Source organism: Sphaeramia orbicularis, chromosome 6 (genome assembly GCF_902148855.1).
Source record: "Sphaeramia orbicularis chromosome 6, fSphaOr1.1, whole genome shotgun sequence".
Lineage (NCBI taxonomy): Eukaryota > Metazoa > Chordata > Actinopteri > Kurtiformes > Apogonidae > Sphaeramia > Sphaeramia orbicularis.
This window is the reverse complement of record NC_043962.1, coordinates 10,375,620-10,402,831: the sequence shown is the minus strand read 5'-3', so window position 1 is coordinate 10,402,831 and position 27,212 is coordinate 10,375,620. Positions and strand designations below refer to the sequence as shown.

The 27,212-nt window shown below is 37.5% G+C and overlaps 1 protein-coding gene across 1 annotated transcript in view; it reads right to left on the bottom strand.

Annotated features, from left to right (window-relative positions):
- LOC115421520 (rab GTPase-activating protein 1) overlaps window positions 1-27,212 on the bottom strand; it is a 166,044-nt gene that overhangs the window by 60,874 nt on the left and 77,958 nt on the right. Inside the window, exons 11-12 of the mRNA XM_030137443.1 lie at window positions 19,050-19,145; window positions 8,273-8,457 (exon numbers count right to left, since the gene is read on the bottom strand). Coding sequence (XP_029993303.1) covers window positions 8,273-8,457; window positions 19,050-19,145 — 281 coding nt within the window. The remainder of the gene's footprint in view (window positions 1-8,272; window positions 8,458-19,049; window positions 19,146-27,212) is intronic.

Sequence of the window (27,212 nt, the reverse complement as noted above, 5' to 3'; positions counted from 1 at the left end):
AAACAAAAAGATAAACATTCTTGTAACAACCAGGCCTTTTTACCATTAACCCAGAAAGACCCAGAGCGACTTTTGTGGCACTTCTCAAATTAATTTTTCTCCAGTCTTTCTTAAGTGATTTATAACCATTTATTATGTAGGTAGGGGTGAATTGGCAAGAATCTGGGGATATGATACAAATCACAATACTAGGATCGTGATACGATAAATCGCAATATATCATGATACTGTTAAAAAGGCCATTTTGTAAAAATGATTATTTCCTTGAAGAATTGAATTACACCAGAAATATGCACAAATACTAAACACATTTTTTATTTGATCACAACAGGATCTAATGCTATATCACAAAATGTTCCTGTGTTCAAACTGAAATTATGTTTTACAGACATTACAGTTTAAGATCCTGTTCAAATGTTCATATTCTATTAGTTCAGAACTAACATCAGAACATTATTTTTGTGCAATCCAAACAAAGGCACGAACATTATTTAATAAAAGAGGGTTAAATAATAATAAATAAAATATTAAAAAAAACAAACAAAATGAACCTCCACAATATCTGCATTTGAACAAATACCTAAAAATATTGATACAGTACTTTTTAATATCAATACAGTATTGTGAAATGAAATATCACGATATATTGCAAAACCAATATTTTCTTATATCCCTATTTACAGGGTTATTCAAAAAGAATGAACCGATTTCATTACGCAATATTTTATAAAAGAAAAGCAATAGAAAACTCCAGCCAAGTCCCAAGTATTCTACTCACAATCAGCTTTTATTTCCTTTCTTACAACATCTATGCGATAAGAGAATTCCTCCCAGACATGTATCAGCATATCACGATCCACTGAGTTGATCACTGTTGTTATTCAATGTTTAAGGTCATCAGGGTTAGTGAGTAGCAGTGGAACATAAACATGATCTTTTACTTATCCCCACAAGAAAAAAAATCACACACGGTGAGGTCTGGGGATCTCGCAGGCCAAGCACAAAGAGCAAAGTCTTGGGCCCCCTTCTGACCAATCCTACGCTGGGGCACTTTTTCATTTAAAAAAGCTCAAACTTAGAAAACTCCTCTTTCAAATGGTCACTGACTCATTCCATGAAGAACTGAAGCAATGCGTCATGAAATCGGTTCATTCTTTTTGAATAACCCTGTGGTCTTATCTTCTCTATTTTGCGTTTTTTTTTCAGTGAAAATCCCCTATTTTCCTATATTTCATTCACTGATCATGTAAATCAGTGGTTTGCAACCTTTTTTGAACAAACACCCCCTTACGTCATCATGCTGCCTGCTGGGTTACAGTGCTCTGAAGGTAATGCCCCTCATCTCATCATTATCCTCCTTGTTGCACCCTGACATCTATCCCCCCTCCGAAACAAATTATTGAGAGGGGGGACTTTGAGGAGGGGTACAGTAAGTAAGTAAGTAATGTGACAGACCTCAACGCGGAACACCTTGGTGGGTGGGTTGGAGGGTACAGGAGACATACATTCACCACTGAGATAAAATTTTGGTAGTGCGAATGCGGCAGCACAAGCAGCGCTGGAAACAAAGTTTCTTCTGATATGAATACTTAAACATTGTGATGAATAACATTGACTAACACCCCCAACCCCCCATTTGTGCTTCAGCGCCCCCCTCCAAACGCCCCCCCCAACATTGTCCCAATGTCCCCTGGGGGGCTGTGCCGCCCCCATTGAGAAACACTAACGTGGATGTTCATAAAAGCTCAGATTAAAGTTGAGGTTTATTATATCAAAAACCGAGAACTGACGAAAAACTGACTTTTTCAGGAAAAATATCAGTAATTGAATGTAAAAACAAGTGTCTTCATCCTCTGTCATTGATCCAACTCCATGGGTTTTACTGGTGAATCAATGTTGTAGAAGATGACGGTGTTTCCACGTTCACTACGGAGCTTCTGAATGTCCAAATGGGTCATATTTGATGACAATGAAAAGATGACAAACTGCATTTTACACCAATTATTTCAACATGTTAGTAATTTTAGTGGTTCAGAAGTTATTGAACATTTTAGATCAGTGGATGATTTTAGTTGCCAGTGGGTGTTTGGGTCTTTATGGGTTAATTAACACTTATTACACTGAGTTTTATTTAGAGTGTTATAAGAATCTGAATAGGGCAACAGAAGGATAAATAAAAAGGGGAAAGATGACAACCAGGAGACATATTTTGACTGAAAAGTGAACTTTTTACCCCCAAAATCAAATATCAGTAGCTTTCATATGAGATGGTACAATATATATTCCAATCTCAAGAAAATTCCCCTGGGAAATGATCCAAAATCTTTCCTCGGGCATCAAATGAAACACACCTAACAGTGCTGCGTTCCCTGGATGATCAAAGGAAGCCAACCTCTCAGAGAACCTATAAAAAGTAATGTCTGTGTTTGTGACTCCTGAGACCTTTGTATCAGTCTGTTCTGATGGCTTCTTGTGCTCCACTGTTCACCGTCCAATGAAGGCAGATGCAAACAGAAAATAGGAACAATGTCCCTGTATCCCACCGGCATGTTCTATCACAAATCAATAACAAGTTGAATTTGCGAGTTTGTCAGGTTCTGCCTCTATGTTAGAGTCCTGTGGTCTTCAAGGAGATCAATCTCCCAATAGAAATGGGCGGTACTTTCACTGGAGGAGAACTCAACTAATTAAATGACAGTCCACATATAACTTCTATCAGTGATCAGTAGTAACTATATTGAGATCTCAAAGGATTTCCATGTTATAAACCATCAAATTATGGCCCATTATGAGTAAAGGCAAATTTTTAAATATTTCAAAAAAATTCATTAAAAATTCAAAATAAAACATAAAAAAACATTAAAAAAAAAATGAATCTGACCATTAGTATTGGAGAAAATGATCGTTGAAATGTAGAAACTGATGACCTTGGGTTTGACCCTTCAAGGTCAAAAGTCAAGGACCAAAATGAAAGACTATATATAACTACCTATCAGTGCTCAATAATAACAATATTCATATCTGTAACAATTTCCATTGTATAAGCCATTAAAATATGGACCATTATTAAGTAAAGGCAAATCTTTAACATTTAAAAAAATTGTCAAAAATTCAAAAATCAAAATTTCTAAAAAAAAAAAAAAAATGTGAAGACCATTTGAAGACATTGTTCCAAGGAAGATACATCTAAAATTTGACATGAATCTGAGATGTAGTTTTGGAGAAGACATTGTTGAAATCTATACAATGGTGACCTTGAGTTTGGTCTATCAAGGTCACTCAAGGTCAGAGGTCATGAACCCAAATGAAAGTCCATATATGACTTTCTATCAGTGCTCAATAGTAACTATATTGATATATGTAACCATTTACATGATATAAGCCATTAAAATATAATACATTTAGTAAATATAGTACATTTTGAATAATTAAAAAAATTCATAAAAAATTCAAAAACAAACTTCTCAAAAACGTGAACAACTTTTGTAGAAATTGTCCCAAGGATGGTACATATAAAATTTGAAATGAATCTGAGCAGTAGTTTTGGAGAATTGTTGAAATCTAGACATTGGTGACCCTGAGTTTGAATCTTCAAAGTCAGTCAAGGTCAAAGGTCATGAACCCAAATGAAAGTCCATATATGACTTCCTATAAGTGCTCAACAGTAACTATACTGATATCTCTAATGATTTCCGTGTTCTAAGTATCAAAATTATAAGTTAAAGGCAAATTTTGAATATCTAAAAAAATTCATCAAAAAATTCAAAAAACTAAATTTCTTAAAAATGTGACCAGACTTTGTAGACATTGTCCCGGGGAAGGTATATATAACATTTGAAACGAATCCGACCAGTAGTTTTGTGACAGAAGATGTTTGAAGAAATTGCTACCGACGACGATGATAAACCCAACAGCTCGTGGCCAATCATTGGAGCTAAAAAACACGATAAATCTCATGTGTTCGTCTGCTTTGGCGCCCTGTTGGATGTTTTCATTTTCCTCCTTCGGTGCTGCTACATTTACCTCTGCCCTCCAGAGCGGCCACCGTTCTGCTGGCACCGAGAACACAAACACAGGTCAAATGTGCAGGAAAAGCTTATTACTAAATATTATGAAAAGTCCACACAGTCAGACACAGATAAGCCCTGTTGTGTCCAAACTATTTCCATCAGATGCCAGCTTAGTGAGCCCAGCGGCCCAGTCTGGTTCCAACACAAGGAGCTGGCATCTAAATGGAGCTGTTGAAACTCTGCTTGTCAGACACTCGGCCCTTTGTTCGAGGCTTTCACAGCGCTGGCTCTCAATGGATCAGGATTTCTTGAGCGGTTAAAGAAAGAAGTCGTCTACTGTTTAATGGACAGAGTGTGAGAGAGTCCTCAGATAGAAGCAGAACCACAGAATGTTCCAGAAAACTGCAGCTCAGGTTGGAGGATAGGGTTTACCCAGACTGTACCAGAACCGGACTGTGATACATATGATGTTTAAGGTTCCTGCAGGTTCAATTGAAAACTTTTTAAGACCTTTTTAAGACTACTTACAACAGAATTTAAGGCCTATTTCACAGTCATACTGGCAAAAAATTTGTGACTCCTAGAATTCAGGAAAACGTATTTATTTACTCTGTCTTGATTCCCACCATTCCGAGTCATTTCTCACCAGGGGCTGCAAAGTTAGCGATAATTAGCTCCTAATTTCAATATAAATTGTCAGGTTGGAACAGGTGGAACTGAGTCGACTAATGTTACTTTATTTGCAACATCAACATTTCCAATACACATTTAAATACCACAACTTAAGAAGGAATTCAAACAGGTTGTAGAAATCCACTTGATTTTTGCCAAAATGAATATAAAGATAGTTTTGCAGCACCTGGAGGGTTCAAATTTAAACTTTATGAACTATTAGGGTCCACAAATAAATGAACCAAAGACTAATAAAAGTGGGTTTAGCAAAATATGACCCCTTTAAGACTTTTTAAGACTACTAAGAACTGAATTTAAGGCCTATTTCACAGTCATACTGGCAAAAATTTGTGACTCCTAGAATTTAGGAAAATATATTTATTTGCTCCTGTGCCTTGATTCTCACCATTGCGAGGCATTTCTCACAGGGGGCTACAAAGTTAGCGATAATTAGCTCCTAATTTCAGTATAAATTGTCAGGTTGGAATGGGTGGAACTGAGTCGATTGACGTTACTTTCTTTGCAACTCGAACATTTCCAAGACACATTTAAATTCAACAGCTTAAGAAGGAATTCAAACAGGTTGTAGAAATCCACTTGATTTTTGCCAAAATGAATATAAAGATAGCATTGCAGCACCTGGAGGGTTCAAAGTTAAACTTTATGAACTATTAGGGTCCACAAATAAATGAACCAAAGACTAATAAAAGTGGGTTTAACAAAATATGACCCCTTTAAGACTTTTTAAGACTACTTAGAACTTAATTTAAGGCCTATTTCACAGCCATACTGGCAAAAACTCATGACTCCTAGAATTTAGGAAAATGTATTTATTTACTCCAACTCCTTGATTCTTACCGTTCTGAGTCATTTCTCACTGGGAGCTGCAAAGTTAGCGATAATTGGTTCCTAACTGCAGTATAAATTGTCAGGTTGGAACAGGTGGAACTGAGTCGACTAATGTTACTTTCTTTGCAGCTTGGACATTTAACAGACACATTTAACCACAACACAGCCAACAAGTTTATAGCAACATAACTTAAGACCTACCATATCAAATATAATACCTTTTAAAGACTTTTTAAGGTATTAAATGCAGATTTGTAAATTCAAGACTTTTAAGACCCCACGAGAACCCTGTGAGTAACATTAAGGGTTTAATTTTTTAATTAATCATGTCCACCTTTGGCCAGAGTTTGACCTTTCAAGGTCACTCAAGGTCAAAGGTCATGGCACCAAATGATAGCCCATATGCATGAATGAATACATTTTATTAGTGTGTCCTGCATAAGAACATGCCCAGCCTTTACATGAGTTTATAAGACACCAAAAATACCAACCAAAGACCAAATACCAGATAATGGGCACAACAGATATAAACAAGACCATGCACTGATCTATTTAAACTAGTGCTGGGCAGCGATTAAAAATTTTAATTGCAATTAATCGCGTAGATTTATGCGATTAATTGCGATTAATCGTATAGTTATATCCGGGGGCGGGGGGGGGGGTTGCCGGCATCAACAGCATGTATTTCCTTTCAGTGATATTTCAGACTGGAAGTACTCCGCTGATAAAAATAATTCCACATTGCAGTGCTCATAAACAACTGTGTCCTTCTCAACCCCACCATCTGAAGACATTTAAAATGAAAATGTCCACGTAAAAGACCGGTACTTTTCTCCATGTTTATGTCCCAACCAGTTTATTTCTGCTTGTGAGTGACTGACAGGAGTCTTAAACCCACTAATAAGTACTAATACTAATAAGCCCAATAATATGTGATGTTCAGTTGTTAAAAGCAAGCAAAGGGGGCCCTCTAGTGGTGGGAATAAGTGTCACTAATGTATGTTTTGTCCTTTTGGTGTTAGCTTAGTCAGTTCGGACATAAGAAGGAACAAACTAATAAAATAAAGACAAAATAATTCAGTTAGTTATGTCTATTAATTATATGCATATTCACGGAGAATGCATGGATGTAACTGTTATAAACTTAAATTGACTGCTAATACAACAATCACATCGTAAATAAGTAAAGGTTAGTTCAAAGGCTGGCATATTATACCTAAACACAAGCAATGAATTTACATAAACTTAACATGAGCCTGCATAAAGAATTAGCAACCCATCTCCGACTGCTAGCATAAACAAATTAGCTTAAACATGTTAATAACACATTGTAATAAACACATCCAAAATAACGTCATAAACATGTTTCTAACGGCACATTTGCATGTGAAATTATTTAGCAAACAACAGAATGATTGATACATACAGGCGTTGAACTGCAGGAGCTAAACAAAGTTTGATTCAGCATTACTCGGAAAGTTCGCTTTCTCCTCTCAGCCGGTATGTACACAGAGCACCGGCGCTTGGGCATGTGGAGAGCCAAAATAAAAGTGTAAGTTTCAAAATAAGAGTCCGTATGTATAAATGAACTAAGACTTGCTTGAAAGGCAGAACAATAATAAAACGGCATTAATGTGAGATAAAAAAAATTGTCGGCGTTATTTAATGAATGTGTTAACGCGGTAATAATGCGTTACCTTGCCCAGCCCTAATTTAAACAAACACATCTGACAATTTTTCCAGCCTTTACAAAAAAATAATGCTAATTTATATACATTTGAACGAAACAACCACTTCATCTTGTCATCATCAGTGCTCCAGAACAGATCAGGATTTTTGATAAACATCTCATTAAACTCAGTTCATCATTTAGAGGACAACACAAAAGAAAATGTGATTCATTTTCTACTTCCCCCAAATCACACAGCCCATATGTGACTTCCTATCTTTTGCCAATAGTAGTTATATCAATACCTTCAACTGCTTTTAGGTCATAGCACTTTCCAATGCGTCCCATTATAAACCAATGGGGATTTTTAAAAATTTCAAAAATTCATAAAAAAAATGTAAAAAAATCAATATTTCCCAATTCTTTGAACAAACTTGGTAGACGTTACCCCAAAGATGTTCTATAACAAATATCAAGTCATTCTGACTGGACGGACGACGGACGGATGGACGCCAACTGATACCAACAGTCCATTGGACCCTTCAGGCCGTTGGACTAAAAACACACAGACCATGTGATGCCTTCAGTTCCATGTCTGCTCCACTCTGTGTCATTACTTGCAGTGCGCTGTCTGGTTGAACTTTTTCTTACGGTTTCGTGACGATAGGGTGTTTTTATTTGTGCGTCTGAACATAACCGCTGTGAAATATGCAGATTAGGTGGAATACATAATTGTGTTTATGTAGTTTTTCTTTGCTGAGAAGGTGGGTTTAAGGACGGGGGATGCCTGGGACATTAATCCATTTCCTTGATCTACTGTTTATTCGACTGTTTGTTTTCATATCCAGCTAATTCAGTAAAGCCCTGCGAGGAAACCTTGTTGTGATATAGGGCTCTACAAATAAAATTTAACTGAATTGATTATGCTGACTCCAAAATTTTGTGACTGAGTGTGTTTTGTTATTGTCTGTGTCTGAATGTGAATGCAGCCACATATAGCACTGTCGTCCAAAACAAATTTCCCGTATGAGACAAAGTTTATCCTGATCCTGAAACCACTGAAAGACTTTACCTGAGACTGTGTTAGTGAAGTCCGACCCCTGAGACCCCGTCCAGGTGCAGGACTGTGCTGTTTGGTCCTGGTGTGTGTTTGTGAAGTCCGATCCTCCACCTTTTGTCGAGTCATCGGGTCCAGTAGGTACCGCTGGGCCAGATGCAGCACACGGGTCAGAACACTTTTAGCCCCGGTGAGGGACTCTAGGGGTTAAAACAAAAACGAGTCAAACCCTCCTTGGACTTAATATAATGATTAGTGTTTTTTCAGTATGTTTAACCCATAAAGACTCAGTGCTTAATTTGTGGCAGTTCCTAAATAAACTTTTCTCTACTGAACCTTTCTTAAGTGATTTATCACCATTTATTACAATACTATCGTCTTTATTTTGTATTTTTCCTTGTAATTCATGTATTTTTCTGTTTTTAATTCACTGATCGTGTAAATGTTCATGAAAAATGTCTGTAAAAAGCAAGGGTTATTATCGCAAAACAGAAAAAAAACGAAGAAAAAGTGACCTTTTCAGCAAAGATATCATTAACTGAACGTAAAAACAAGCATCTGCAACCACTGTCATTTGCCAAATTACATGGGTTTTACTGGTGAATCAATGTTGTAGAAGATAACAGTGTTTCCACGTTCACTACACAGCCTCTAAACGTCTAAATATGTCCATAAAAAGACGACAAAGCATTTTACAGCAATTATTTACATGTATCAATCGGATTAATGGATCAACAGGTATTAAACATTTCAGATCAGTAGATTATTTTGGTCATCAGTGGCTGATTGGGTCTTTATGGGTTAAAGTGATGAAATGTACAAAGCGTCAGTGATACGATGAAAACAAAGTCAAACATGTATCAAGACAACAACAATGTAATTGATGCAATAAGACAAAAATGTGTCCATGAAAAGACAACAAACTGTATTATACACCAGTTATTTACATGTATTGATAGGATTAATGGATCAACAGATATTAAATAGTTTAAATCAGTAGATGTGTTTGGTTGCTGGTGGATTTTTGGGTCTTTATGGGTTAAGATATCATTAACTGAACATAAAAACAAGCATCTACAACCACTGTCATTTGCCAAATTACATGGGTTTTACTGGTGAATCAATGTAGAAGATGTGTTTCCACGTTCACTACACAGCCTCTGAACGTCTAAATGCGTCCATGAAAGAACGACAAAGTGTATTTTACACTAATTATTTACATGCATTCATCAGATTAATGGATCAACAGGATTTAAACAGTTTAAATCAGTAGATGGTTTTGGTCGGCGGCGGCTGTTTGGGTCTTTATGAGTTAAAGAGATGAAATGTACAGAGCCTCGGTGATAAGATGCAACAAGGCGAAAACAAAGTCAAACATGTATCAAAACAACAACAATGTAATAGAAGCAATAAGACAAAAATGTGTCCATGAAAAGACGACAAACTGCATTTTACATCAGTTATTTACATGTATTCATCAGATTAATGGATCAACGGGTATTAAATAGTTTAAATCAGTGGTTCTTAACCTTGGTGAAGGTACTGAACCCCACCAGTTTCATATGCGCATTCACCGAACCCTTCTTTATTAAAAAATAAAATGTTTTTTTAAAATTCAAGACACAAGTATATGTTTTACTGGTGCACAAAATGAACCGTGCATTAACATCACTGTGCTCAAAGAACAAAACCAATACAGTGCATGAACTCACAAATGACATACCTTTTCACAAAGACATGACCTTTTTTAATACTACCACACTGAAATGGTTTTAATTTTTAACCTTATGTATTCCAATAATGAACTTATTGTATTTATGCTATTTATCACTTTTAACATTTTAACACACACCCATCACCTAATTTCTATCAGGCTACAATAATAATGAATATTTACTGCAAATCAGTGTGACTGAGGGCTTTAGCGTAATACGATTTCTCCATCTGCGACGGTGCGTCGGTCGTCACATGATTGCAACTGACCAGTGCGGTGGCCGAAAAATGTAAACAAACGCTACATATGGCTGCCTCCATGGTTAACAGGAAGTAGCAAAAGTCATAACAACGATGTGGAAAATACTCAAATAATTCATCGTCAGACGAGTGGAAGAGATTATAAACACTTCTGGATTGTGTTGTGCTATAAGCAACAACAATCCACCGCGTATATTGGATGTCAATTAGATTTAAACTTTAAATCAATAGATGCATTTGGTCGCTGGTGGCTCTGGCAAGGCAAGGCAGGTTTATTTATATAGCACATTTCATGTACAAGACAATTCAAAGTGCTTTACATAAAACATTAAAAGCATTACAGCAGGAAAGCAATGAAAAGTATAGGCATGAGAAAAAAAACCCCAGATAAACAGATAAAACATACAAATTTTAAGCTTAAAATAAACAGTGCAGATCTGAACTTCTGAATAAAAACTCTATTCAAATGCAGCTGAGAACACTTTATGGGTTAAGAATCCTGTGAAAGACTGAACTGTCGGCTGTATGAGGATGCACAGGCCTTTGTAATAAACATATTTCAACTCAAAAGTCAGTTACAAAAGCCTGGGGACAACTCTGTGAAGATACAGTATTTAGCGGCGAGTAACAAAATAAGTTATCATTCCATTACAGGCGTATCCCAGCCCCAACGCTTTTGTGAGGGTATGTGTATTTTAGTCTGAGAATGTGTCCTTGTTCGACACAAATGAATGTTATCAGTGGCTCACCATATTTACTCAGGGGGTAGAATCTGCCTGCTTAGGCAAGCTGTGAACACAAAGACCCACTTATACGGTGAACTGTCCATGTTTATGTGCAAGCACGCTCATGCATGCAATCACAGATGCTGTATGTTATGACTGACAACACCAGGAGACACAGATTCAGACTGTGATCATCTCTACTCTGACTCTACAACCTGAATAACACAAGCGCTTCATCTGATTCATGTTACATTTTTCTACCATTTCCTTGAAACTATTTTGCAAAGTGATACCTTTGTGTTGTTTTTTTTTTTTTTTTTTCCTCCAATGAGCAAGATCCAACACAGAGCTTTACCTAAATATGGCCCCAGAGACATTTTCCCATGGGACAAGAGAAGATTACTGTACACAACTCGCTGCTTAGGAAGCATTGTTATTGTGTTGGATACTTTCACCACCATCACACCTATCACAGTTTGCAAGAAAACACCGAAAAAACAGAGAGCAGCTGGATTCCACTGTTTAAAATAGTCCTTTTTTATGGGTTTAACATGACTTGTTTAACCCTTTCAGGCATACTGGTCACTACAGTGGACAGCTATTCTCCAGCTGTTATCTTGTATGTATGTATGTATGTATGTATGTATGTATGTATGTATGTATGGGTTTTGTTGTTTTAGTTCCATATCAGCCAACACAGTGGACACTAATGCACCATCCCATAATAATACACTGACATTTATACCATTACTGTAACTTTGCTGTTCTTGATAAACCTGATCTGCAGTGACATGTCTGAGTGGAAATCAATTGCTTGTCATTATTATTAAACAGTTTTGGGTTTTTTTTGTTTTTTTTTTTTACATAAAGGTTTTTTTTTTTTGCATATTATCTCCATGAAGTGAGTAATGACTAGTATTAGAGTATGATAAAATGTGACAAAACATCAGATTAGCTGCATTGAAAGTGTTGTTATTTCATAGTTTTCACATGATCTATCAGTAAATACATGCTTCTTTGCTTTAAAAATTAAATTCATGGTGTCAAACTGAGCGGACATTTTTTGAAGTTCATGAAAAATAGATTCATAACAAAATTTTCAATCGCTTTTTTTTTTCTTTCCATGCCTAAAGAGGAATAAAAACATTCAAGAAAATAAATTTTGATCAAAGTTCTCATAATTCGTGCATGAAAGGGTTAACAAATAAAGACCCAGTAGTACTTTTGTGGCAATTCCAAAATATTTTTTTCCTCTATATTTAACTTTTCTTATGTGATTTACCTCCATTTAGTCTAATATTATGCTCTAGGGTCAAAACACCATATTCGAAATCTCTCCGACGGGACATTTTAGAGACAATTTGACAGATTAGTGTCGCTAAATGACCCACATTTTTACTTCTAAATTCATTTTTGCTTTAGTTGGACCATAAAAGATTATCCGAAAACAAGGAGCTACTTTATATTGAAATCAGTGTTGGAATGGCAAACAATTAAAGTTCGCTCTCTGACGGGACATTACTATGTTTTGACCCTCTATGTTCTGCATTTTTAAGTGAATATCAGGGTTTTTTTTTATATTTAATTCACTGATCATGTAGATGTTCACTGAAGCTCATATTAACCCTTTCATGCATAGTGGTCACTACAGTGGACAGTTATTCTCCAGCTGTTCTCTTGTATATTCATGGGTTTTGTTGTTTTCGTTCCATATCAGCCAACACAGTGAACGCTCATACATCATTCCATACGCTGAAATTCATAGCATGCTTGAGCGTAAATCAGTTGCTTGTTATTATTAAATTGTAATTAACAGGGGGTTTTTTTGTTTTTTTTTTTAACAAAAAGTTGTTTTTTTGCATATTATCTCCATGAAGTGAGTAATGACTAATATTAGAGTATGTTAAAATGTGAGAGAACATCATATTAGCTGCATTTTTATTTCATAGTTTTCACACAGTGCATCAGTAAATATGTTTCTTTGCTTCTAAAGTTAAACCCATGGTGTCCAGGTGAGTGAACATTTTTGCAACTCCATGAAAAATAGATTCAGAATAAATTTTCCAATTGCATTGTTTTTTTTAATGCCTAGAGGAATAGAAACATTCAGGAAAAAAAATCTTGATTAAGGCTCTCATAATTCATGCATGAAAGGGTTAAAGCTATACCTACCGATGTGGCATTTCTCACAGCACTTAGTAAAAGTTTGAACATGAACAACCCACCTCCCTTCAAAGCCCCGCCCCCTTCCCTCTGCCTGAGCTCTGAGGCTCCTCCTCCTCTCTCTTCCTCTCTCCTGATGCGCAATGGAAACAGAGGAGGAAGCAGAAGTGGAGGTCCGGTCCGTTTTGGCGTGTCCGCGGACCCCTCCCTCAGTAATCAGATGCATCATCCACCTGCCATGGGCCCGCGGCTCCTGTTCCATCAGTAGACCTGGTCTGTGCAGTACTGGGTCAGTGTCTTCACTGCAGTGCCCAGGGGATGGGCGCGCACATTGTGAACGCGCGGCCTCCGTGAATTTTCCGTGGACATTTGAGGTTTCATAGTCCATACAATTATCATCCTACATCATCTTACATTGTGTGACACCATGTACATGTACCTGGATGAGTTCCACCGTCATAAAAGCTGAGCTTTATGCAGACCTGTTCAGTCCAGTACAGCTGACTTCCGGACTTTTATCTCCATCCTTCATTCATCAGACTCCCGTTTGTGCCCCTCAGTTGTCGTTTCTGTTCATAAATCCGTTTTTTCCCTTCCACATGTGCATGTCAGTTCTATCCAAACACATCCTAGACAGTAGACTGTGGTCAGTGACAGGAGGAGCAGCGCGAGTGAAGCGTCAGATTCAGAGGGACACATATCGGATGTGAGACGGAGATAATGGATCGGATGCTGAACAGCCGTAATGGATGATTGACAGGAGGCTCAGTCAGGTTTGGCCAATTATTTCATTCGGACCGACTAAAATGATTGGTCAGACTTTTATTAGAAATATATGAGAATTAAACATTTTTGAGTTTCAACACCTGGTGGATTTCTTTTACATTTTAGTTTGACACACACTTATTAGGAGCATTTAAAGATGACAAAAGAAAAGTGTAAAAATGCCACATCACACGGTATAGCTTTAAAGTTCAAGGTTATTATATCAAAAACAGAGAAAACTGAAGAAAATGTGACTTTTTCAGTAAAACATATCATTCCATCCACTGTCACTGATCCAACTCCATGGATTTTATTGGTGAGTAAATGTTGTAGAAGATGACGGTGTTTCCATGGTAACTATGGAGCCTCTGAACGTCCAAATGGGTCATATCTGATGACCGTGAAAAGACGACAAACTGTATTTTACACCAATTATTGACATGTATTAATAGGATTAGTGGATAGACAGGTTTTAAAACATTTTAGATCAGCAGATGCTTTTGGTCACTGGTGGATCTTTGGATCTTTATGGGTTAAAAGGTTTAAGTCCAAGTAACTATTTCATTTAGAACTTATAACTTTAAAAAAAATTGGTTAAAACAGTTTCTGTAAATTTCAACAAGAAAAATGAAGGACTTTTTAACATCACTATGAAAACAATTAAGGAGCTGCCTCACGTCATATTGGTTTATACTAACCCTTCATCAGGCAAGTATTTTTTGGTAATTTCCACATATATTACAAGACAGTGACAGCAACAGTTACAGTGACTCAACAATCTCAGGTCCAATGTGGTCTCCAGGGTCTGTAAGGTCCACCTCTGCATGAACAGTGAGTGGACCTGCTTTGTTAGGTACCATGAAGTAATGGTACTAATGTAAGGAATGATGTTCAAAGGGATAATGTGGATGTGGACGGGAGTCTGGATCAGCACTGATGAATGAACAAATTAATTTATTTTTGGTTTGTACATTAATTATTGCACCTAGCGCCATAATTATAATAAACATAAAAACCAAGAGCTTATTTTTTTGCCTATCCTTTTCACCCGAAACACTGCCTACATTAAATTAAATATGTACAGCATCAAGCATTCACACCTTAAAAAAACAAAACAAAAAACATCTACCATCTCAATTCAATATTCCTATATTATTTTCAACTTCAGGCATTTTTTAAAAACTTTGTCAAAGGAGTGAATAACTTTAATTCATCACCAGGTCCGTTCCATAATTTCACACCTGCAACCCCAGTCCATCTAGACTTCGCATTTGTCCTCATTTGTCGGTGATGTTCTAAAATACACGTTCCTTTCACCTTGCATGTGTTTTTCTAGTGTTTTTTAAATTTCTTCTTTTTACCACTTATGGGTAAGGAACTAAAAATGGTAACTTCATTGACTTTGATTTTCTACATAACAAAGATTTTGAAACATTTCACAAAAGCAATAAAATCTTTTAAAAAAATCATGGGAAGGAATGCTTATAGGACTCAAAAAAAGAGTTTGTTTGAGGTGCTCTTTGGAAAAGGGATTCATAAAGTAAAAAACAGGAAGACAACTCCACGGCACTCTCTTTAACCCTTTCATGCACAAATTATGAGAACCTTAATCAAAATTTTTTCCTGAGTGTTTTTATTCCTCTTTAGGTATGAAAAAAAACAATGCAATTGAAAAATTTCTTCTGAAAAATAAATTTAAAAAATAAATAAGTAAAAAAAATAATTTAAAAAAATTTCAAAAATACATAAAAAAAAAAAACAATGAAAAAAAAAAATTATGAACCTATTTTCATGAAGCTGCAAAAATGTCCACTCAGCTGGACACCACATGTTTAATTTTTGACGCACAGAAACATGTATTTACTGATAAATTGTGTGAAAACTATGGGGAGGGCTTGTGATTCTGGGGGTTTATGCTCAGGAGAGATCTACATAATGTTACTAATTCATGTCAGAAAAGATATGTAGTGTCTTAAAACTTTAATGAAGATGTGTAAAAAAAAAAAAAAAACAAGAAAAAAACAAAAAAACAATAAGAACAACAAAATCCATGAATATACAAGAGAACAGCTGGAGAATAACTGTCCACTGTAGTGACCAGTATGGATGAAAGGGTTAAGGGTTAAAATGCCTTTAGTTTCACGGTATGGTCATGTAAGGTCACATGGTCTTCATGGGTTAATATTCTTTTATTCAGAAGTTGGGTAACTGGTCTGACTCTTAAAGTAAAACAGTCTGGTTTCTCTGCTGGAAGATTTTGCCCACCATTGTTTTGGTTTAGTACTAGTTCAACCTCTACTGGAATATCATATTAAGATAAAGTTAAATATATTTTATTCATATGAGATTAGTGTTCTAAAGAAAAACATGCTTGAGATTAGAAGCTTTTTTGTTTCCTGTAATTCCTTTGTTGCAGTTTATCTGTTCCAGTAAATCCTGACTGAGCTGCACAGTCTACATTTGTGCTTCGTGCTTTCATTGGGTTTGTTATTTCCAAAATCCCATTTGACAGCAGGACTGAGGTTAATGCACCTTCAAAAACTTATCCATAATCAATATTTAAAACCAGTCAGCCTAACATTAAGATGATTTGATTCCAGATTTTTCAATGGCCTGTGAAAACCATGGAAAAAGCAGGGTTTGTACACATTTTAAAGGTCAGATTCAAGCACTTTTTAGGGTCATTTAGCACTTTTTCGGGTCAAAGAACAGAGGTCTTGTTCAGTATTTTTTTTTTTTTTTAAATGACCCCTGGTTCCTTTTCAGAGCTCAGTAAAGGTGCCTGGTTTACTGTATTTGGTGATGATTTACTGCAGCGGAAAAATTGGAATGACTGTACAATAGAAACAAATCATTTAAGGTCTTCAGTCGGTGGCTTATCCTGTCACAGGCCATCACCTTAAAATATCACCACAGATTGGTCTTAGAACAGAATTATGATTTAATGACCCCATTAGACATGCTTGTTCTTGTCTGTGTTTTGCATGGAACTCAACCCTCTGCTGAGCCTGTTGAATTGAACATGATTTACAACCAGTGACATCCTTTATTCTGCACAGACTGTTCACCGCCGATTAACCCTCGAATGGGCACTCATAGAAATACTCTGGAATTAAACATGTCAACCTAAGTGTGTTATTGGAGGACATAATAAGACATTTTTTATTGTTATGAAGAAAATCAAAGTTACTGAAGTTACCATATTTGGCTCCTAAGCTGTATGTGTCAAAATAAAAAAAAAACAAAAAAAAAACATAAATAATAATGGATTGGATTTATATAGCGCTTTTCTAGACACCCAAAGCGCTTTACATTATTAACCTCTCACATTCACACTCTGGTGGTGGTAAACTACATTTATAGCCACAGTTGCCCTGGACAGGCTGACAGAACCGTGGCTGCCAATTTGCGCCCCCGACCACCACCAAATATTCATACACCAGTGTGGGTGGCATTGGAGGCAAGGAGGGTGAGGTGTCTTGCCCAAGGACACAACGGACTGACTAGGACAGAGCGGGATTTGAACCGCCAACCCTTTGGTTATTGGACGACCTGCTCTACCACCTGAGCCACAGCCGCCCCAAAAAATAAATAAATAATCCAAGGACTGTACCCCACCACACCTCTGCTGTTAAAACCTCCAACTCCTCTACAGTCCTGGTTAAAAGTCCTAGTCCAACATTAGGTTTGTTGGTTTAGTAAAGTTCTAGTGTCCACACATATGCATTTGTCTGTATTTAGACCCAACCTGGATACATGGGAAACAAGTACAATATGGGCGGCCGTGGCTTAGGAGGTAAAGCGGGTCGTCCAATAACCGAAGGGCTGGCGGTTCGTATCCCGCTCTGTCCTAGTCATGTGCCGTTGTGTCTTTGGGCAAGACACTTCACCCTCCTTGCCTCCAGTGTCACTCACACTGGTGTATGAATGCGTATTGAATGTTGGTGGTGATCGGAGGGGCCGAATTGGCCACCTGCCCCAGGGCAGCTGTGGCTACAAACGTAGTTTACAAAATCAGAGAATGAGAGTGAATGAATAATGGTTCAATAATGCAAAGTTTTCCCTTTGAACATCATTACTTACATTAGTACTATTACTTCAGGGTACCTAACAAAGCAGGTACAGGTCAATAAACAGGAAAAAAGTCAAATTCAGCACAAGTTTTGATCCAAATGCAGGAACACAACTGAACGAATTGCTCAAGAGACTGTAATGTGTTATTTGGATATGTGCGGTGGTGGGTATATGGTGGTGGAATTGGTGTTTTTGGGTTTGTGTTATGTTATATGTTTCTTTTGTGTGATGCCCTGTATTCTTGTGGCTGTACGGACTGTGGAAACAATTTTCCTGTGAAAGACAAATCTATCTATCTATCTATCTATCTATCTATCTATCTATCTATCTATCTATCTATCTATCTATCTATCTATCTATCTATCTATCTATCTATCTATCTATTTTTACCATCAGTATAAACACTAGAGCTAGCCTGAGACTAATGAACACATTCAGTCACATGCGTCACAATGAACCAATGGTATGCCTTCTCCAACATTCTCCTCTGGTTTAGAACAGTTTTGTAGATGTCCTTGCTGTGGTGGTAAAGGGGTCATAGGGGGCGCTTCTGTCCTCGGGGGGTTTTTGTGTGATAGGTAGAAAACACATTTTGTCTCTTAATTCTTCTTTCCTTTTAATCTAACTTATTCTTAGCTACTTATACTCTGCATTTATTTATTGATTGTTAATATGGTATGACTGTTTTTGTAGAGCGGTGACTGTATTTTGTATTTTTGAATATCTGTCTGTCTGTCTGTCTGTCTGTCTGTCTGTCTGTCTGTCTGTCTATCTATCTATCTATCTATCTATCTATCTATCTATCTATCTATCTATCTATCTATCTATCTATCTATCTATCTATCTATCTATCTATCTATCTATCTATCTGTTCATACAGAGGTGGACCTTACAGACCCTGTAGACCACATTGGACCTGAGGTTGTTGACTCACTGTAACTGTTGCTTTCAGTGTCTTGTAATGTACACGCAAGTTACCAAAAATAGTCACTTGCCCGACAAAGGGTTAATGTCGACCCTAAGAAACAGCAAAATGGAACATAAAATAAAGTGTGTGTGTACATGTAGACTCATACAGGACACTCACTCACCCTTCTTGGCTGTGTTTTCCTCTTGTGTTGGTGCGGACACATGTTCTGTCTCCGTTACTGCTCTGTCTTGGTCCGACACCGTGGCCTCCTGCTTTTCTGAAAAAAAAGAAAAAAAAAAAAAAAAAGAGTTGTTTAATGAATATCGCACATTTGATGCCAGCTGTTTGTGTTTATTTGTTGGTGTTTATAAGCCTCTGTGTGCGCTCATGTGGGAGGTTACGGCTGATGCTGACTTCTAATTTGTAACTGCGTATGTGTGTGTTTTAACGCCAGCTTCAAAGATAACACTTCCGCCAAACAGGAAGTGCCGATGATAAAGTGGAGCTTCTCCCGGCCTAATGTGAGGTCTTCGCAGAGTCCTGAGTAAGGTTATCTTTGATGTTAAAACAACTCCATTTCCAAGACACACCCTTCTCCTCCTCCTCTTCTTTCTATAGCCCATGGCCCTCTCCCTCTGCCTCATGTCTCTTTTCCCTTCCCTCTCTCCGATCCATCTCAATCACTGTCAGACTTTGGTTAAAGCAGAGGTTTCCCTCGTCAGCGTCAAAACGCAGACGTGTCTCTGCATGCCTGCCACCCAATGGGAAACTACATGAGCACGTATAGCATTAGCTCAGTGGTTCCCAACCTTTTTTGGCTTGTGACCCCATTTTAACATCACAAATTTCTGGCGACCCCAGACATTCAAAATGGATAGGGTTTTTTTTTTTTTTTTTGCAAAAAATAATGTTTTTGATCATGTAATAGTTTGCTATACTATGTTTCAAATAAAGGTTAATTTCAGATGACATTTAGTCTATAGGGCGACCCAAATGTTTGGAAACAAACTTTGGTACAACATTGTACTTAATCTGTGATGAATGGGTCCAATTGAATTATTTCCTTTGCTTCGTTATGTCATAGTTGACTAGGCCTGAGGTTTAACTTGAATGTAATTCATTCTGTCCAGAGAAAATGACCAGAGAACATGGGAATAGGCATGCTGTGGTTGAACTGCACTGTGCAGGTCAACGCCAATGTGAAATTTACCGTTCTCTCAACCGAAGGGTATCACGCAGTTTTATCTCAAAAGTCATCAGGAAGTACCAGGAGACTGGATCTACAGATGACAGGCCAAAGTCAGGCAGACCACGCTCCGTTCGCACCAGACGGCTGATTCAAAATGTCCGCCTCCGAATTCGTCGGAATCCAACTCGATCAGGGAGAAAGATGGCTCGTGACATGAAACTGAGCAGATCCACCATGCAACGTGTCTTAGCAGTCCACCTGGGTCTCAAAGCTCTCCATCAGTCGCAAGTCCAGATGCTTTCAGACGCTGATAAAGCCAATAGGGTCACTAAGTGCAAAAGGTTACGTGGACGTTTCACGGAGGACGATGTGAAGAAGATGATTTTTTCAGATGAGAAAATGTTCACAGTGGAGCCAAAACTGAACCGCCAAAATAGCCGTGTGTATGCTACAAGCCGTGCAGATACAGATGCTGCAAGTTTAAAAGTCAGAAGAGCTGAATTTCCTGCAAAAATCATGGTTTAGGGGGCTATCTGCAGTTCTGGTGCATTGCAACTGAAATTCGTAGATTCAGGGACCAAGGTAAACAAGGAGTACTACATAAATGAAGTTCTAGAGTCGGTCTTGCTTCCTGAAGCCCGCAGACTGTATCCAGATGGTGATTGGACCTTTCAGCAAGATGGAGCGCCAGCCCACACCGCGAATGTCACTCAGACCTGGTTGAGAGAGCACTGTCCTCAGTTCATCACCAAACAAGAATGGCCTGCTAGGAGCCCGGATTTAAATCCATTGGACTACAGCATCTGGGGACTGTTAGAGGCAAGGGTCAACTCTCATCCTCATCACTCGCTGGCCAGTTTGAAGCAGGTGATTAAGCGTGAATGGAAACGTATTCCCAAGGACACCATTGAAAAAACTGTCTCTGAGTGGAGGTCACGTTTGCACTGCTGCATCCAACACAAAGGGGACCACTTTGAAAAGTGAATATGCCGTGTAGTACTGAGGGGCAAGCAATCGTATCATAGTTATCGATTTTTCAAAATATAATACCATTACTAAAATATATGTGTTTTTGTTTGTTTCCAAACATTTGGGTCGCCCTTGTATATAATGCATATTATTCTGGACGGAGGCAGAAAAGTCAGGTGTAGATTACTGCACAAAGTGAGAATTTTATTTTCCTTGGTCAGGATATGTACAGTCAGCCCAGCTTGGATGTACAAGGCTGACAATTAATACTGAACAAACAAGAACTCAAACTATGAATTATGAAAGAGCTGCAGCATCTGAAACTGACCACAATGAACATTTGAAAGATAAACAGAACCACAGTGCTTCAGTTTCAGCTTCACAGTTTGTCATGTCTGTTATTATATTGTGATTACCTCTGTCAACTCACCATAGATTTTTTTATTAGTAAATTTTTTATTTTTATTTTTATCAGTTACTAGAAATTTCAGGCAACCCCAAGGTTGAAAAACACTGCATTAGCTCCTCTGCCTTTGAACATGAATTGCGAGTGGAAATTAGTTGGGTATTGTGGTGTTGATCATTGTGGAATTCATGGTTTCATACCAAGAATCATAAAAATGAGCTCAAGTGTTTTAATTCTTCCAGAGTTACACTACCAGTCAAAAGTTTGGACTCACCTTCTCATTTAAATGGCATGAGATGGACCGCAGATGGCATGGCATTTACATGTATTGATAGGATTAGTGAATCAACAGGTATTAAACATTTTAGATCAGTAGATGATTTTGGTCATCGTCGGCTCTTTGGATTAAAGAGATGAAATGCACAAGGCCTCAGTGACGAGACATAACAAGACGAAAACAAAGTCAAACGTGTAAAGACAACAACAACGTAATAGATGCAATAAGACAAAAACAAAAAAAAATGAGCGACAAGATGAAAATGTGCAAGAAACACGAGACAAAAACTATGTGAAAGATGTAAAAATACAATGTGAAAGACAAAACGATGAAATGAAAACAATGCAAATGATGCAGCAAAATGAAAATGTTATTTTGATGAAGAAATAGGGAGTAAAATGTTGACATGGCAAGTTGTATTTGATTAAATCTAGCTATGTCCTGATGTAGGTGAAAAGCTTTGGGAACCACTATTACCGATAATGAAAAGTGAAAAAAAACGACCAAAACACGAAAACTAGAAAAATGACAATGAACACTGTAACATGTATAATTGAAAGATTTAACTTCAGAGGCTAGTTTGACAAATAATGTTGGTTTATGGTGAAAAAAAAATTAAACAGGGACCTCTAAAGCTGCAAAAGGTGGAAATCAGAGAGAAAAATTGAAGAAAAAAAACTACAAAAATCATCTGTATTCCCCTCCTCTTTTTTGGTGCTGATTCTTACGTCTAAAAGTGAAGCCAAAATACAATAAAGTTTAGGGGATGTGCTGCCCTGCTTTTGTACTTAGCCATGAAGTAGAAAGTCGAGTGTTTGATGGAATCTGAACAGCTGTCAATCACATATTTAACTCCTGTCCCGGTCTGAAAACACCTGTGATTAGTGAAAACCTTCCATCACAGGGGGAGATTTTCTACAGCCTGTAAATGGAGTCGAGGAGATGCGGATGTTTTGCTTCCTCTCAGTCCACTTGAATTACAATATGCAAAAAGGTAATTATGGAGTGACGCTAAAACACTAATGAACTGAACCTTTAGTAAATTGCAGATCGGTCAACTCCGCAAACCTGTAAAGATGCCGTTTACAGGGTTCCTACAGGTTTCTACAAGTTACATGTAAGACTTTTAAGACCTTTTAAAAACTAATTAGAACAGTTTTAATGGCTATTTCTCAGTCATACTGGCAAAAAATCGTGACTCCTAGAATTTAGGAAAATGTATTTCTTTACTCCAATGCCTTGATTCATACCGTTATGAGTCATTTCTCACCAGAGGCTGCAAAGTTAGAGATAATTGGTTCTAATTTAAATATAAATTGTCGGGTTGGAACAGGTGGAACTGAGTCGACTAACATTACTTTCTTTACAGTTTGGACATTTAACAGACACGTTAGAACACAACACAGCCAACAAGTTTATGGCAACATAAGTTAAGACCTACCATATGAAATTTAATACCTTTTAAAGGGGTCATATTTAACTAAACCCACTTTTATTAGTCTTTGGTTCATTTATTTGTGCATTTGGACCCCAATAGTTCATACAGTTTGAATTTGAACCCTCCAGGTGCTGCAAAGCTATCTTTATATTCATTTTGGCAAAAATCGAGTGGATTTCTACAACCTGTTTTAATTCCTTCTTAATTTGTTGCATCTGTAACTAGTTATGTCACGACATTTGCACATATAAGGTCAAGACATCCAACGAACATTTCTCCGAGTACGACATAATTGTTTGTCAGCAGCAGCAGTTGTAGTAAAAACTGAAAATATGTCCAAACTTCGACCCGATTACCTAAAATGTTCAGTTGTTGGTTGAACGGAACAGAGCAGCACAGCCAACAACCTGGAGGGGACGGGGCCTGAAGTGACTCATTTGCATTTAAAGAGCCAGCGCTCACAACCACCTTTCTGGTGTCATTACTCAGAAATAGGGTTGAAGATGGACCTGTGGAGTTGAATTAATGAAGAATTCAGACCCAAGCAGAGCATTTACAGTTTATGTAGACCACAGGGAAATGTTTGAAAATGTATAATTCCATTTAAAAAGCAAAATATCACTCCTTTAAAGACTTTTTTTATGGTTTTAAATGCAGATTCGTAAATTCAACACTTAAGACTTTTTAAGACCCTGCGGAAACCCTGAGTTTAACAACTTGACTAATTGAAGAATTAAATAAAGAGTGTATTTACTGCAAAAATGGAAATTTTCACCACATTTACATAAGATTACAGTGAATCAATTCAATTGAGAAAAGTGCTGTTTTCACTGGTAAAGGCCAGAAAAACAGAGAATGTTATACTGTGACAGCAAAGATGACCTTTTGTTATCAAATATAATCAATGTATTGTTTTGTCCAATTTGTGTGCTATTTGTGCTATGGCTAAAAAACCTGTTTTTTTTTCTGTTTTTGGAGTCAGAGGTCTTGTCCTCTGTCCACCAGTTAATCAAAGTGAACGTTTGTATCTGACGACATTCCACCAAGCTTTTCCTGAGAATTCATGTTCAAATGAAAGCACAAACAATTGGACAGATGGGCAACATGAAAACATAATCCCTCCAGCCCTGGATAAAACCAACATGAAAGTATAAGAACGGTTTTGGAAATCAATGGATGTCATACATTCTTTCATTGTACCTTCTTCAGTTTCTATAAATTACATGCGTTTTTCTTGTATTTTTAAAATTTCCCTTTTTTTTGCCACTTATGGGTAAGGAACAAAATATGGTAACTTCATTGACCTTGACTTTCTACATAATAAAAATCTTTGAAAAATTTCACAAAATAAAGTCTTGTTGTGTCCTCCAAGAACAAACCAAGGTTAAAATTTTGCCCAAAAAAGGGTTAATACCACTTCACCTGTCAGTGGTCAGAATGTTACGACTGACTGGTGTATGCTGCAATCAAATTAATAAGTTACAGCTGAAGAAAATCCACAGCAACATAAACAAACACAGACGAACTATTGGGTTAAAGAGCGGATGCGTGAGCTCACCTGCACAGTTTCTGTATGACTCAGGGTTGTAATGACAAGGTCTGAATGACTGACTGTGTGTGATTTACTGCTGCAGCTCAACGCTCTGCAGGTTCTTCTGCCACCCAGCACTAACTCATTCATTTTCACAAAGCCGTAAGGTTCAGAGGTGGTCTGACATCACGATAAAACTGTGTCCTTGAAAACATCAAACATGGCAGTTTAAACAAAATAAAAGATCTAATCTTATTAGGAATCCAGAGAAGTTGGCTGAGGATCAAAGAACCTGCTCCAAATGAGTTAGTCTTAAGCCCTGATCAGCCTTAATTGGTGCCAGTGTTAACATAACTGGCTTTTCCAGACCAACAACACGCTAGCTTATGGTAACACAGACTACTATCACACTGAAGGAAACTGATGGAGGCCCAGTTGTATTTAATGTAGTTCTCATACACTGTACTGAGGGTGACGGGCTGAAAAAACCTCTTAGAAATGACAGGTTTCAGATTGATATTATAACACGCATGACTAAAAATAACCGGTGTGAGTGTTTTAGTGCTAATGCCGTCTTTGAATTATGACCCCAGCTACATATGACAGTCTTAGCTCTGACAGCTGCCAGACAATCCACCAAAGAAGAGTGTCAGCCAGTTTCTTTAAACAGCTGATGCCAAAATAAAGGTTTAGTCTTTAATGACGGATGCCAAAACACACTCACACACATATTGTGCAGTCACACATGTACACCCTATTTTCAAGTGGTAATGATAGCTCTTAGCAAAACCACTGACAACACAGCATCACACAGACTGTTTCATAAGAGGATCTGTAGATGAGCGCTAATATGTACAGTATAACACGACAACTTCATCGTAATAGAACCAGCTTCATTTTGGGTTTAACTGCTAGCTGATAACTCCATGATACCCTACCCTACTACGGGAGGGTGATCTCAATCTTACATCGCGATCAATTTTAATTTGTTACATGGTCTACTTTTCAGAGTGAATGTACAGATTGTGTCGTCCTATGAGTTCACAGCGTTTATGTCACTATCACAGGTTGCTAGGTCACTGAGTTTATTTCAGTATGTGAATAGTGATTGTTAAAGGAGTGATATTTTGCTTTTTTTAAATGGAATTATGCATTTTCAAACACTTCCCTGTGGCCTACATAAACTGTAAATGCAATGCTTGGGTCTGAATTCTTAAATAATTCAACTCCACAGGTCCATATTCAACACTATTTCTGAGTAATGACACCAGAAAGGGGGTTTTGAGTGCTGGCCCTTTAAATGCAAATGAGCCACTTCAGGCCCCACCCCTTCCAGGTTGTAGAGCGCGCTTCTCTGTCCTGTTCAACCACTTGTGTTCGTTAATACAACCAACAACTGAACATTTTAGGTAATCGGCTCGAAGTTTGGACATATTTTCAGTCTTTACTACAACCACTGCTGCTGACAAACAATTATGTCGTACTCGGAGAAATGTTCGTCGGAAGTCTTGACCTTATATGTGCAAATGTCGTGATGTAACTAGTTATAGATGTAACAAATTAAGCTGGAATTGAGAAAAGTTGTAGAAATCCACTCAATTTTTTGCTGGAATGAATATAAGGATAGTTTTGTAACACCTGGAGGGTTCAAATTGAAACTTTATGAACTATTAGGGTCCAAATACACAAATAAATGAACCAAAGACTAATAAAAGTGGGTTTAGCAAAATATGACCCCTTTAAATCTTTGGTGTCACCTTAACCTGTAGAATCCAGCTTCTGAACTCTGATTTACGGTGGTACAGATTTCCATAGATCCTTTAGAGTTACGTGACAATGTAAAATTATTTTTGATGCGCTATGAAACTCCAGTGGGTCAAATTGGGTCACAGTCTAGGTCAGGGTTTCTCAGCCTTTTTTGAACCAAGCCCCACTAATGACATCATCAGCCTACTGGCACCCCCCCCCCCCATGCCCGAAAAAAATTGTGGGAGGGGGAGTGGGGGGGCATACTTCCACAAGTAACACAACAGACCTGTACGTGGAGGATGTGGTGGGTTATATAACTCTGTAGATAAAGCTGAGAGAAAGTTAAAGTGAAAATGTGCTCCCTTCACCTTATCATTGAGTACGTGCTGCCAGTCAAAAACAAAATTGCGACAGGGGTGGGGGGACGATGTGCCGGATGATAGTATCAGAGAAATGCTTGCTTCGTTTTGTCAGACTGTATGACAGGTGGCTGACCCTCCTTGGCTGATTTTTGGATGGCTGCCTGATTTATAAAAATATTCTATTTTGTAAACACATTTTAGGGGGTTTTCTTTAGTCTATGCCAGCAGAACATTGTGAAATAATTATCACAAAATGTCCTTGAGTACTACAATGCACTCAACATACTGCCCTTGAATCGACACTTACGAAACACTGTGCTTTGTGCTCTTTTGTGACTATTATTGGTCTGTTTTTTTTGTCCGTTTGTCCAGGACAACAGATGGAAATTAGCTTCTCCGCTAAATCTGGTGCATGCATCTTGT